Source organism: Schistocerca gregaria, unplaced genomic scaffold (assembly GCF_023897955.1).
Source record: "Schistocerca gregaria isolate iqSchGreg1 unplaced genomic scaffold, iqSchGreg1.2 ptg000180l, whole genome shotgun sequence".
NCBI lineage: Eukaryota > Metazoa > Arthropoda > Insecta > Orthoptera > Acrididae > Schistocerca > Schistocerca gregaria.
Window position 1 is genome coordinate 4297358 of NW_026061730.1, and position 15041 is coordinate 4312398.

The 15041-nt window shown below is 38.9% G+C and overlaps 1 protein-coding gene across 1 annotated transcript in view; it reads left to right on the forward strand.

Annotated features, from left to right (window-relative positions):
* LOC126302894 (zinc finger protein 708-like) overlaps window positions 1-3475 on the forward strand; it is a 161546-nt gene extending 158071 nt beyond the window's left edge. Inside the window, exon 4 of the mRNA XM_049991749.1 lies at window positions 2895-3475. Within this exon, the coding sequence (XP_049847706.1) occupies window positions 2895-3475 (581 nt within the window). The remainder of the gene's footprint in view (window positions 1-2894) is intronic.
* The last annotated feature ends 11566 nt before the right edge of the window (window positions 3476-15041 follow it).

Below are 15041 nucleotides of genomic sequence, written 5' to 3' on the forward strand. Positions count from 1 at the left end.
TATACCCAAACTGCGCAGCTTTTTCCACAGTGCAGCAGGTTTCGATATGCCACATACGACAGAGCGTGCATGTCTGATTTTGGAATTCCTCACGCTTTGCTTGGTTCTGTTTCGGAGTTTCCTATAAGCTTCGTACGCCTCAGGAGTTGGGTTACGCTTGAAGGCCCTGTGTGCAGCACCACGTTTATTCGTTAACTGGCGTAATGCAGTGGTGAGCCACGGAGCGGGAGCTCTCTTTACCTTAACAGTGCGTTGAGGAGCATGTTTATCATACAGTGCAATAATTTTGCGACATAATTGCCGAATTTTTTGGGCTAAAGTCGGTTCATTGCTTATATCATGCCAAGGGATGTCTGAGCAATCCTTTTGAAGAGCGTCATAATTAACATTTTTTAAGTTTCTGTAGGTTATCAGGTGAGATTTTTCTTTGGTAGTATGCATTGAGTAATTTAAGAATATCACGTCATGAGCAGAGTCCCGGAGCGGATGTCTGATTGGCACGGATTATTTTATCTGGTCGCTTTGTTGCTATTATATCTACAATTGTGTGGCTGTGTGGCGTGTGATGAGTTGGGTCCAGCGGTGTTAAACTCATATCATTGGAGTGGAACAGTCGCCTTAGTTTTTCGGCAGAGGGAGATTTTAACTGTAAGTCGATGTTTGTGTCGCCCATAATGATTATGTGTTCATACTGTGTCACGAGTGAGGACAGGGCAGACTGAAAGGAGGACATGGCACCGACGTTTGGAGGTTTATAGATTACTCCAATTAGCAGTTTCTGATTTGATGTATTTATTTCGAAAAACAAGAACTCTGCTTCTCCTTCGCCCTTTGCATCCGATGTGCATAGCACAGAAGGTGTCAGATCAGTGCGAACATAGGCACCCACACCACCCCCGTGTCGTGTTTCACGATCTGCCCTCAGGAGAGAGTAACCAGCGATTCGGATAGCGTCGGAAGAAATGTTTGGTTTCAACCAAGTTTCAGAGACGAGGATAATGTGGAACAGCGATTGGCAGAACAGGTCACAGTACTCGTCGAAGTGAGCCGTTAGCGACTGCGCGTTCGCGTGGGCCACAAAGAGCCCGCCGCCGGAACCGGTCCGTCCCATTGTGGCCGCCTGTAGGACCGAGCGCGCAACCGTTTACCTGCTGGCCGGAAGAGGGACAAAAGCTGGATTTCGCGGGGCAAGACATATTTATAGGTGTGTCCTAGGTCGTGACTGACTCAAGCGTCTGTGGACTAAAGGTGAAAAACACGCTGGAAGTATCGAGGAAGGGAGTGAAAAGAAAGATGGAAAGTGGCAGTAGTAGTTACGAAAAAGATAGTAGTAGTAGTAGTGGTAGTGGCGAAGATGAAAATAACATATATAGAAAGGCGGTTGTAAGGAGATTTAGTGATTCAGTTGTCTACTTCTAGAATCTGACACACACCATGATCTCAGTTACGTTCAAAACTCGTGTGATCCCAATTACAAATTTATAAACACTCGAAATTTACCAGAGCCATGCGATACAAAACTATATACCCAATACATTGCAAATAAGTGAAAAGTTACAGTCAGAACAAAAGAAAACACTGGAGCACGCCTTCAGTATCTGTAATCTGTTATTTCCAACATGTTCCATATACTGGGCACCTGAAAAACATCACAATTCTGATCTGTGGGAAAGGATTTAACTGCAGGTGGAATAATGGGACCAGATAGTACAGGGGTAGCTAATGCATCAGCTGTTATCACGGCCACTCAATATGAAGTGTCATCCTGCACTGTTTAATGGGTGGTGATGTGGCCATTAATATGTGTGTCCTTCAGTCAATGGTCTTCTGCAATGCCAGATGACCAGATCTTGGGAAGATGTAGAACTTTTCAAAAAGGCTCACTGCAAATGTACTGGAAAATTTACAACAATTTCCATACTTTCAGACAGTATTTCCATTTGTTTAAGGCTTCATATAAGTTGCATTGCCAAAAACGCAGTCTTAGATTGAAACCATCTGCAAGTGTACCATTGACATTCATTCATCAGTTTGCAATTTTTTCCCCTTGATTCGTGTGACATTGATTCTTGTTCATGAACAGTCATTATCCACCTAATTATCATCCATACTAGATACCTAATCAAAATATTGAAGCTTGCACTAGTTCTTAAATCACTGGGAATCAAACAAAACTAAAATCTTTTTACTAGGTGAAATAAATTTATCATTGCCAGAGGTGAAAGTGTCTGCAAAACAAAGAGAAGGCACTTAACGAGCTAAGATAGTGCAAGAGGAACACTTAAAAATTATTTCTCTTATTTAAATCTTAAATGCCTTGAACTTAATAATTTTGAATTATAACATGTAAGTGATACATCTTTTGATAAATTTAATAAATTTGTGTAGACTATTACCTTGTAGCAAAGTATTTTAAAAAGATTGTAACACATGCAATCAATTTAATTGTGATCAAAAAATTTCAAATCAAAGTGACAGTGACTCAGATTAATCATTATTGACTTTTCCTCTGGTTATTTTAGTTTTAAAGCATTTTTACCTCATCAGTTCTTTCGTTCTGGTGGAATATTATAATTTTAAATCGCTAACAGTAAATATATAATTTCTGATGCATTTTTATGACTTGTGCCCTATAGTACTGGATTTATGTAGATTCAAATATTGTTTCTTTATATATATATATATATATATATATATATATAAACAATATTTGAATGTACATAAATCCAGTACTATAGGGCATAAGTCATATATATATATATATATATATATATATATATATATATATATATAAATATAAATAATCTGATTGACTCAGAGTACTGGTGGTAGGTGTGGCATATCATGTGAAGAAACGTGTCACCATCGACTGATCCAGGATGAATTTGTGATAGATATGGAGAAGTCAAAGCCCGAATTTGGTACCCATACAGGAGATGTGACTGTTGATGAAGAATGTTCAGTTGCTACCCAATATGACTGTAGTACGAGGGAAAAGGCATTACATGTATATAGCTGTAATTTCTGCCAAGAAGGCTTTCCATCAAAATACCGACTCAACAAGCATGTGTTTATGCACATTGATGGCATGCAACCTCCTTTGTATGTCTGTAAGTGGTGTGGTGAGATATTTGACAGTAAATTTAGTTTGAGAAAACATCTGAGAATGAGTGGGAATTATCACGTCTTAACTGCTGGCAACCATGAAAAATATGGCTATAGTGATGAGGATCAGAGCAGTATCCTTTTGGATAGTTTGCCAGAAGTTTCTGTTCCAGAACACAATGTTTGGTCTCCATACAAGGAAACTAGGAAAGCTTCAAAGAAGTCCTCCAAAGACGTGTGTAACACATCTATGAGAAATGATGCTGACAAAATAAGTGACTATGGAACTTTGTCTGCAGCTGTTAATGTCAGTGCCCAGGATGATCTACTTACTGCAAAAATGTGGTATTTGTGGCAAATGGTGTGGTAGAAATTACTTGACACTGGAAAGAAACCCCACAAATATGAGATTCGTGGGGAATCCTTTTCTCAGTCAGGTCATCTCAACACAGAGAAATTAATTCGCAATGGAAAGAAAACTCACAAATGTGACATATGTGGGACCTCTTTTGCTAGGGTAGGTCATCTCAAGGCTTGCAATTTAATTAACACTGGAAAGAAACCTCACAAATTTAAGATTTGTGGTAGATGTTTTGCTTTGTCGAGCAATCTCAAGATACACGACTTAATTCACACTGGACAGAAACCTCAAAAATGTGAGATTTGTGGGAACTCTTTTGCTAGGGCAGGTTGTCTCAAGACTCACATTTTAATTCTCACCGGGAAGAAACCTCACAAATGTAAGAATTGTGGGAGATGGTTAGCTAGGTCGAGCAATCTCAAGAGACACAAATTAATTCACACTGGAAACAAACCTCACGAATGTGTCATTTGTGACAATTGGTTTGCCCAGTCAGTCTCAAGACTCAGAAGTTAATTCACACTGGAAAAAACCTCACAAATGTGAGATTTGTGGGAAATCTTTTCGTAGGTCAGATAGTCTCAAGACACACGAATTAGTTCACACTGGAAAGAAACCTCACAAATGTGAGATTTGTGGGACATCTTTTGCTAGGTCAGGCTATCTCAAGACACACTTATTAAATCACACTGGAAAGAAACCTCGCAAATGTGTGATTTGTGACAAATCGTTTGCCCAGTCATCTAATCTGAAAACTCATAAATTAATTCACACTGGACACAAACCTCACAAATGTGACATTTGTGGGAGACGTTTTGCTTTGTCAAGTTATCTCAAGAAACAAGTATTAATTCACACTGGGGAGAAATCTTACAAATGTATTATTTGTGGCAAATCCTTTGCTTTGTTGAATGCTCGCAAGAGGCAGACATTAATTCACACTGGAAAGAAATCCCACAAATGCGGTATTTGTGGGAAGTCTTTTGTTAGGGCAGGGAATCTCAAGGCCCATGTATTAATTCACATTGGAGAGCGACCTCACAAATGTGAGATTTGTGGGAAATATTTTGCTTGTGTCCAGCATTCTCAAACACATGCATTAATTCACATTAGAAAGAAACCTCACAGATGTGAGATTAGTGGGCAATCATTTGCTATGTCAGGCGATCTCAATAGACATGCATTAGAACACATTGGAAGGGGACCTCACAAATGAGATGTCTGTGACAAAAGTTTCACTAAATTGGGTACTCTCAAGGCACATGCATTACTTCACATCAGAAAGAAACTAAAAGTAAGTGTTGGTTTACACAAATAGGTTTTCCTGGTTTGTGCCCTATAAAGTAATGGATGTAACAGGGGACAATAAATTGCAGTTCCTGTGAAACAACATTAAAATGTGGTAGAATTGTGGAAAAAGTGTGCAATGATGTGTACTATAGAGTGGTTACATGTAATGAGACAATATAAAAATCCATATCTACAGATTGTGATGTCAAGAACTTGTATTACTAAATACTCCAAAAACATGAATCAAATCTCTTTTTGTCATTAACACTGCTGCTTTTTCCTATCGATTTTGAGACAAGAAGGTTGTGAATTGTGATAAAAACTTACCTTCGTCAGTAATCATAAGTACAATGCAATATTCAGTATAAGGCCAAGGAAATGTGATGACTTGCTGCTTAATATTCCAGACATAGTCATTATGTAGTACTTGTAACTGCACTTTAGAAACAATGTTATAAAAAATATATCCATGGCACTTCCTTCACAAAGGCTAGTAAACTCAACACTGGAGAAACGTGATTATGGCATTATTTTACTAATGTATGTTTTCTCTAGAGATCTGTTGTGTGTGTCATTAGTAGTGTGTACATTTATGTTCTGTTCATATTAAACCTGCATTTGTAAACGTAACAACAAATATAACAATCTACTTAATAGCATGTTTGTCCACTTTTGGAACACAATACATGAACAGTTCTACATGATATGAACTTGACATGTTGTTTTCATAGTTCTGGACGTATTTTGCACCAGTTCTATTGCACACATTCAGATCAGCTAAATGATGTCGTCGAGATATCAGTGTTAGTTACCATGCTACTCAGACCACTGTGTAGTCGTACTGTACATGTGACATGGACAGTTACCTGCTGAAAGCTGCCTTCATTGTGGGAGAGCACATCAGGCATGAAGGGATATATGTAGTTGCTATAAAAGTGACATAGTCTGCAACTGTCAAGATGCCTTCAATTATTACCAGATGTCCCAAAGGAGCCCAAGTGACTTGTCCCATAGCATAACAGGCCCTCGATCTGGTGCCATTCACCTACATGACTGCATATCTGGATGTGGCATCTCACCTGGTGTAACAAGAAATGTCACTCGTCCTGACAGTTGGCAGTTGACATTCACTCCAGTATCAATGATCCCTTGTGCAATGCAGTTGCAATTGAACAATTTGGTGGATTAGTATGGAAACATACAGAGACCATATGTTGTGGAGCTCTATGTTCAAAAATGTACACTGATTTGTGTGTTTTAAAATGTGTATGGCCTCTCCAGCATTATTTTTTGACATTAGATATGCCTCATATTGCCACGTTTCCAGATTTACAGAGCAGACAAGCCTCTTATCTCCATGATTTGTGATGAGGTATAGATGTATTACATCTTTTCATAAGATTATGGATTTATCACCTTTCAGCCACTTTCTTTGGATGTTCACAACAGTAGCATTGGGTCCAGCCAACCAGCTTCACCACTTTTGAGTTGCTAGTTCCCAACTGCAATTCCACTGTAACCTGTCCTTTGCTAAAGTCACTTATGTCATTGGATTTACATGTTCACAGCCTATCTAATTGGTAGAACAATTCCTTCTTAATCTCTGATCTGCTATACTTGTAATCTGCTTACTGCATCATGTGTGTACAACATGTCATTCATTCTCCTCACAGGCAGTGTTCATGATATTTTCGCTCATCAGTCCATCTTCATGTAAATGGGTCAGATGGGAAAAATGTCTAATCTAACAAAATCATTGTGCTTGGTTACCATTTACACCATCCACAATAGCTATATTTTTTGTTTCACAAACCTATGTATATAATTCAGAGATATTGTAGATAAGTGTTATACACCAAAGCTCTTAATTGTTTGTTAAGCGTTTAATACTATGTAAGGTACATGTAAGAACAACATTTGGGAGAGCTGAGAACATGAGTACTAAATACGTCTAGTGTTATATTCAAAGATGTTTTCATTCTGGATATTTTTCTTAATTGGTGTAAATAAACATGACGTTTTAGGAAATGTGTACTTATACTTTATTTTTAATTTCAGAACCATTGTTTTTATTTTTGATTCCATACCTATTTGTTATTGGTGAAAGTGGTTTAGTACAAGTTCCATCATATGTGTAACAACTGGGGTTGGTTATAATTAAGTGATTGGCACTGTTCAGTTTTACTACACTTTGTAGAGATGTGATTACATTTACTCCATCTTTCTCATGATAAGACATCCAGATGTACTTTTATTAAATATTTTTGTTTATTTTTTATTTTTATTATTTATTATTTATTTTTCAATATTTTAGTAAATATTTTCCAATAAAAGGAAAGAAAAACCAGGCTTCTGGACAATAGCCTTATATTCAGATGAATCTGAAAATATACTACTAAGACTTTACATCTCTAAGCAAAACAGTAAAATTTGTAGTAACATGTTAAAAAAGGTTCACAATGTGGACTGAATATCTATGTGTGTCACCTAAAGATGGGTTATGTAGCGTTTCTCTAGTACAAGAGATGTAAGCATAATATAAACATATTCAGTGGATGTGTGGAAAACCACCCAAAGAACTGAGTCTACATAAACACAGTACATTCACATACATTAAAGAGTGTAACTGCACCTATTTAAATAATTACCTAAGCTAATCACTACAGAATAAATTAATGTACAAGAATTTTCAAGGAAAAGTCAATTGTAGGATGTGGATCCAGGAACATATGGCAATCAAGCATACTGTTAAAAAAAACAGCAATGGAGAGTGCTTTAAAACTTCTGACTAGTGTTTACATCAGACCTCTGCCTGTAAGGTCACTAATAGACTGAGGGCATAGTGCTGGTGAATGGGATGGAAGGGCACATCTGATCAGACTGAAAGCTGGTTGCAAGAGAGCCAAACTGAACCTGGCTATGCTCTATGACTCTGTGTGACCATTAACAGCTGTCTGATTGATTGCTGGATGGGTTTCTAGAATTTTACCTCACTAGCAAAGCTTCCTGGAAGTGGAACCCATCAGTATCCTCACTGTCAGAATGGTATGAATGTGAGCAAGGCATATTTCATGAAGTGTTACCCACTCAGTCTGTCAGTCTACCACACACATTTCACTCTCACTCCATAGCAGCAGGCTAATTATTTCAAAAGTACAAAAGCAGTAGTTTAATGTTTGAAAATGATCCTTTGGACGGGTTGCTCTCGCTAAGGGATGCAAGCTTCTAATATGGGAATCAAAGAATTTCCAACATACAGTAAAAAAGTGGACAGGAATAGAAAACTCAAAAGTAGTTAAGAAGTTACAGATAATAGTACAATAACTATGAGTTAGAATTGACTGATTTTGGTTATTGTAGAAATATATACAGCCAAGTGAGGTGGTGCACTGGTACAGTGGTGTTGTAATGCAGAGGCAACAGATGTGCCAACCATGTTCTGAGCCAGCAGGGACAGCATGAGGGCTGTCAAGATGCATCAGCTGTGCAGTGGCTAAGCTGCTGCAAAGGTCATTCCCGTGGGCAGTGATATAGTATAGTGGTCAGAAATGACAGCACTGGGGCCACCATTTGTTGTTACTAGTTGCGAAGATTATGAAATACTATAACACTCCATCGAAGGGGTGTAGCAGCAAAGGCAGGTTGGGTGTTTCAATACAAAAGGAGGTTTAGCTAAATAATATTGATAAGATTCATAATTTTTCTATAATCTCTGCAGTTTGTAGTATAAAAGTTAAAACTACAAAGTTATTGAAGGATACATTACAAACTGATTATATATCCATAATAAGCTAATCTCATTAAGACAACAGTAGTGCTATCATTGTTTTATTAAATCTTATTTCATGTACTCAATTGATACTGATTGTTAAATCCTACCTCATTGGATTGGTCCTTAACTGAGTGGAATGTAACTCTCCCATGTTACAGAATAAGGAATATGACAAAATTATACAATGAAAACAAACTAATACATATTAGCACCGCTTCTCCTAATGCTTAGTTGTAAACGAGAGTCGTGACTGAATTGTGCCAGGATCCTAAATCCTCTTAAGTATAAAATTACCCAACAGCTGCTGCCTGTGAACCACTGGTTTTGGTGATCTGAATACTTCACTATATCCTTGATTACATATGATCCATATAACAATTCTGAGGACAACTACAGTGACTGCAAGAGAGATGACACCAGGGCAACCACTCTATGCAGGTATTCCAGCTTACTCCACCCAGTGATGTGTGCATTGCTGTGGTCAGTGGTAACTTGCAATTTTCCCAAGCTAGTATTCGTCAGTGGTTTGCAAAAGCGAGTCTTTGATTTGTTTGGTAGTGAAGACAGGCTGTCGGTTAGGAGCCATCACAAAAGGTGTTTCAGGCAAATTAGCAGAAAAAGTTTAAAGCTGTTGTGTGTGTAAGTTAAATGAGCAGATAAGCTAATTGTGGGTGTGATACATCATAGTAAGAACGTTAAATAAAAGTCTACTGTTAGAGAAACTCAATAAGTCAGAAGTGTAAATGTATGGCTAAGCAGAGAACTGCTGCTATAGTTGACTGTGCTACCAAATACGGTAATCCAATTGAAACATACCATATGAATATCTTAAGAGAATGATCAAGGTTCCAGATAGTTCTCTTATGGAGTGGTAAGTCCATAATAAACAAGGCATAAACTAAGCAGAGAACTGCTGCTATAGTTGACTGTGCTACCAAATACGGTAATCCAATTGAAACATACCATATGAATATCTTAAAAGAATGATCAAGGTTCCAGATAGTTCTCTTATGGAGTGGTAAGTCCATAATAAACAAGGCATACATCTAATTTGTGAAACACATGAATGGAGTGGTGATATTCCCATTGCTAAGATATATGAGCCAAGATGATGTGGATAAATCATAGGTAGGCTTATTGGGGGTCTAGATGAAGTATTTAGCTATATTCCTGTCACTGATAAAACACTTACTGTTTGACAACTGATGTGCCGAATCATTCCTCTAGAAAATAACACTGGCTCCTTGCTTAACTAACCAAATGAGAGACGGCACATACCGTGCAATAAGTCTTTGGAGAGTAGTTAAAGGAGACACTGCAACAAGGCAGCAGCGATAACTCATAGTATTGGCTGGAATAGTGAAATAGAACTGGAACTATCGTACTATGGGAGTCACACGGTCAAGATGTGCTCAGACTAGTCCCTTCTAAACGGAAGAAGAAGAACAGAACAGATTGAGGGACATGACAGTAGGGGCAGGAGTAACAGGGATCGGTTAAGAAACTAACTGTAATGACATGTGACTACAGAATTTCTCCAGCAGCACAGGGTGACTGTTCGTCGCACATTAGCAATAGTGTAAGAAACCATGTCATTGAGAGGTTGTCCCTATTCCTCCTTGTTTACTGAGAATGAGAATCAGTGACTCTACATGCATTTTTAGCAGATAGCCAGGTTAAAAAAAGGCTAGCATAATATTCATTATCATGTGCAAGCACCACAGGATTGTCTAACAACAAAATAGTACAAACATGGATCCATGCATACCTTTATTTATATCTGTGGGGTCGTATCAAAATTATGTAAACTTGGATATTCACCATTTCTAATACAGGTAACTCCCATCAGGTCGTGTGGGAATAACTCGTTTTAATTATGCGTACACATTTGAATACTGGTAGATGCAGTGAAAGCGCAACTACAATTAAGAAATAGTACTGTATTACTTGGCCAGAGTACACGCAGTGTAGTTCATGATACCAAAAGTGTATGGAAAGATAACATGCGTCACTGCAGTACATGTAATAAGTAAGTTTTTCCAGAAGGATATTAAATCACAGTTACTGGCTTACCTACAAAAGGAAGAAATAAAATCATTGTTGTATAAGAACGATGCACACCGACGATCAGAGTATTTCAAATGAAATACTGTGTTAAAGCTTAAAGAAAGGTAATCTACCACATATTAGTACAACAAACGATCTCACCGTTTTTGGCAAGTCTCAGAGCACAGTGACTATCATGAAATCATTTCTGTCACACATGAACTACAGTAAACGAAATACAGAAAAAAGTAACGCAAAGCATAAAAAGAGGTATTCATGGAAATATCTAAAGTTAAATCCAAATTGACATTTATGAATGGCGTGCTTTCACAGTAACTGTCGCAGTGACAAGAACAGTTAACCCATCACTGTGTAATCACAATAATCAATGCATATACCCTACTTTGCAAAACCGTAAATATTTCTTATTCATAAATACGGCAGTGAAGGTTCTACTTTTGTTTGAAAATGGTTTGTCTCTTAACTTCATATAGAACTGGACATAATTAAACATTACCTTCCACAAACCATTGCTGGGAAACTGCGTTTGACACCCTCTGTGTCTTTTGTGCGTTTCAAGTATCATTGTCTGGTTATGAAGTTAAGTTATTTGTGATACAGAAGCACTATATAATTCAACTTATCTATGCTTTCGTTCTCCTGACCTACTGTTGATACCCTGTTTTATGTCATGCTCGATCTGTGTTCTCAACACATAGCAGTGTCTTTTGACAATGGACTTACCAGTGATGTTCAGAATTTCACGTCTGAAGTCTATTGTAAAGTAGGTGGAGAAACGAGAAAAATGTAGTTTTTAAAGGCGTAATACATTTTCTATAATGGCATACAACAAAATTCATAACCATAAATCGCTTGTTTCACCAGATCAGTCCACATGAGGTACGATACATTCCACCACGAAGTACGAAGACCAGGATTTAGCCGACCGGAGTGGCCGAGGAGTTCTAGGCGCTGCAGTCAGGAACCACGCAACCGCTACGGTCGCAGGTTCAAATCCTGCCTCGGGCGTGGATGTATGTGATGTCCTTAGGTTAGTTAGGTTTAAGTAGTTCTACGTCTAGGGGACTGATGACCTCAGAAGTTAAGTCCCATAGTGCTCAGAGCCATTTGAACCATTTTATCCTTTACATAAAAAGAATATAGATTATCTGAGATGCAAAGGTGCTGCCAAACAGTAACGTATGCTACACTATATGCATGTGTTCGCCTGACTACTAGTAAAATTTTGCAGTGTGAGTTACTCTTTGTTTACAAAAGGCTAACACAACCTTCAGACAATACTGTTTTTTACATTATAAATTCCTACCAGTGTGTACTACGAGACTCTGGGGTAATTAAAATAGCTGTGTTTTCCAGATTTTAAGCGAGTGTGTCAAGTACATGATCTATGTAGGTTACTCATTGCATAAGTTAGTCTTTATTGTTAATTCCAAACACTTGATATACAGGGTCGTCCATTGATCGTGACTGGGCCAAATATCTCACTAAATAGGCGTCTAACGAAAAAACTACAAAGAACGAAACTTGTCTAGCTAGAAGAGGCAAACCAGATGGCGCTATGATTGGCCCGCTAGATGTCGCTGCCATAGGTGAAACGGATAGCAACTGCGTTTTTCTAAATTAGGGACTCCTAGTTTTATTACATATTTGTGTTATACGTAAAGAAATATGAAATTAGTTGGACCACTTTTTCGCTTTGTGATAGATGGCGCTCTAATAGTCACAAACATATGGCTCGTAATTTTAGACGAACAGTTGGTAACAGGTAGGTTTTTTAAAATTAAAATACACACTGTAGGTACATTTGAACATTTTATTTCGGTTGTTCCAATGTGATACATGTACCTTTGTGAACTTATCATTTCTGAGAACGCATACTGTTACAGCGTGATAACATGTAAATAACACATTAATAAATGCTTAAAATGATGTCCGTCAACCTCAGTGCATTTGTCAATACGTGTAACGCCATTTCTCTCAACAGCGAGTAGTTCTCCTTCCGTAATGTTCGCACATGCATTGACAATGTGCTGACGCATGTTGTCAGGCGTTGTCGGTGGATCACGATAGCAAATATCCATCTTTCTCCACAAAAAGAAGTCTGGAGACGTCACGTCCGGTGAACGTGCGGGCTTTGGTATGGTGCTTCGACGACCAATCCACCTGTCATGAAATACGCTATTCAATACCGCTTCAACCGCACGCGAGCTATGAGCCGGAAATCCATCATGTTGGAAGTACATTGCCATTCTGTCATGCAGTGAAACATTTTGTAGTAACATCGGTAGAACATAACGTAGGAAATCAGCATACATTGCACCATCGATAAAATGGGGGCCAATTATCCTTCCTCCCATAGTGCCGCAACATACATTAACCCGCCAAGGTCGCTGATGTTCCACTTGGAGCAGCCATCGTGGATTTATCGTTGCCCAACAGTGCTTATTATGCCGGTTTACGTTACTGCTGTTGGTGAATGATGCTTTGTTGCTAAGTAGAACGCATGCAAAAAAAAAATCTGTCATCGTTCTGTAATTTGTCTTGTGCCCAGTGGCAGAACTGTACAGGACGATATAAGTCGTCGCCATGCAATACTACTGGTCTCCCAGGAATCGATCAAAGCGTACACAGTTTGAGACATTAGTCCCATAGAGAGAAGTCCGCATGGTACCTGTTGTATTCATTCCCATTGCAAATTCTGTGTTTAATCAACACTCTGAACGTCCACAGATTACAGGAAGCCTCCAGATGTGCTTCGGAAACTACTACTGGTCTCCCAGGAAAATGATCAAAGCATAGACAGTTTGCGACATTACTCCCATAGAGAAAAGTCCGCATGGTGTCTGTTGTATTCAATCCCGATGCAATTTCTGTGTATCATCAAGACTCTGAAGGTCCACAAATTACAGAATACCTCCATATGTGCTTCGGAAACTACTACTGATCTCCCAGGAATCGATCAAAGCGTAGAAAGTTTGAGACATTACTCCCATGGAGAGAAGTCCGCATGGTGCCTGTTGTATTTAATCCCATTGCAATTTCTGTGTTTCATCAAACCTCTGAACGTCCACAGATTACTGGAAGCCTCCAGATGTGCTCCGGAAACTACTACTGGTCTCCCAGGAATCGATCAAATTGTAGACAGATTGTCCTAAATGCTTTCTCCGAAAATTATTTCGAGCAGTTAGTCCACGAACCCACGCGAATTGTAAATGGTTGCGAAAACACACTTGACCTCTTAGCCACAAACAATCCAGAGCTGATAGAGAGCATCATGACTGATACAGGGATTAGTGATCACAAGGTCATTGTAGCTAGGCTCAATACCATTTCTTCCAAATCCATCAGAAACAAACGCAAAATAATTTTATTTAAAAAAGCGGATAAAGTGCCACTAGAAGCCTTCCTAAAAGACAATTTCCATTCCTTCCGAACTGACTATGCGAATGTAGACGAGATGTGGCTCAAATTCAAAGTTATAGTAGCAACAGTAATTGAGATATTCATACCTCATAAATTGGTAAGAGATGGAACGGATCCCCCGTGGTACACAAAAAGGGTCCGAACGCTGTTGCAGAGGCAAAGGAAAAAGCATGCGAAGTTCAGAAGAACGCGAAATCCCGAAAATGGGCTAAAATTTACAGACGCGCGAAATTTGGCACGTACTTCGATGCGAGATGCCTTTAATAGATTCCACAACGAAACATTGTCTCGAAATTTGGTAGAAAATCCGAAGAAATTCTGGTCGTATGTAAAGAACACAAGCGGCAAGACGCAGTCAATACCTTCGCTGCGCAGTGCCGATGGTACTGTTATCGACGACTGTGCCGCTAAAGCGGAGTTATTGAACGCAGTTTTCCGAAGTTCCTTCACCAGGGAAGACGAATGGAATATTCCAGAATTTGAAACACGAACATCTGCTAGCATGAGTTTCTTAGAAGTAGATACCTTAGGGGTTGCGAAGCAACTGAAATCGCTTGATACGGGCAAGTCTTCGGGTCCAGATTGTATACCGATTAGGTTCCTTACAGATTACGCTGATACTATAGCTCCCTACTTAGCACTGATATACAACCGCTCGCTCACCGATAGATCTGTACCTAAAGATTGGAAAATTGCGCAGGTCGCACCAGTGTTCAAGAAGGGTAGTAGGAGTAATCCATTTAACTACAGACCTATATCATTGACGTCGGTTTGCAGTAGGGTTTTGGAGCATATGCTGTATTCAAACATTATGAATCACCTCGAAGGGAACGATCTATTGACACGTAATCAGCATGACTTCAGAAAACATCGCTCTCGTGCAACGCAGCTAGCTCTTTATTCGCACGAAGTAATGGCCGCTATCGACAGGGGATCTCAAGTTGATTCCGTATTTCTAGATTTCCGGAAAGCTTTTGACACCGTTCCTCACAAGCGACTTCTAATCAAGCTGCGGAGCTATGG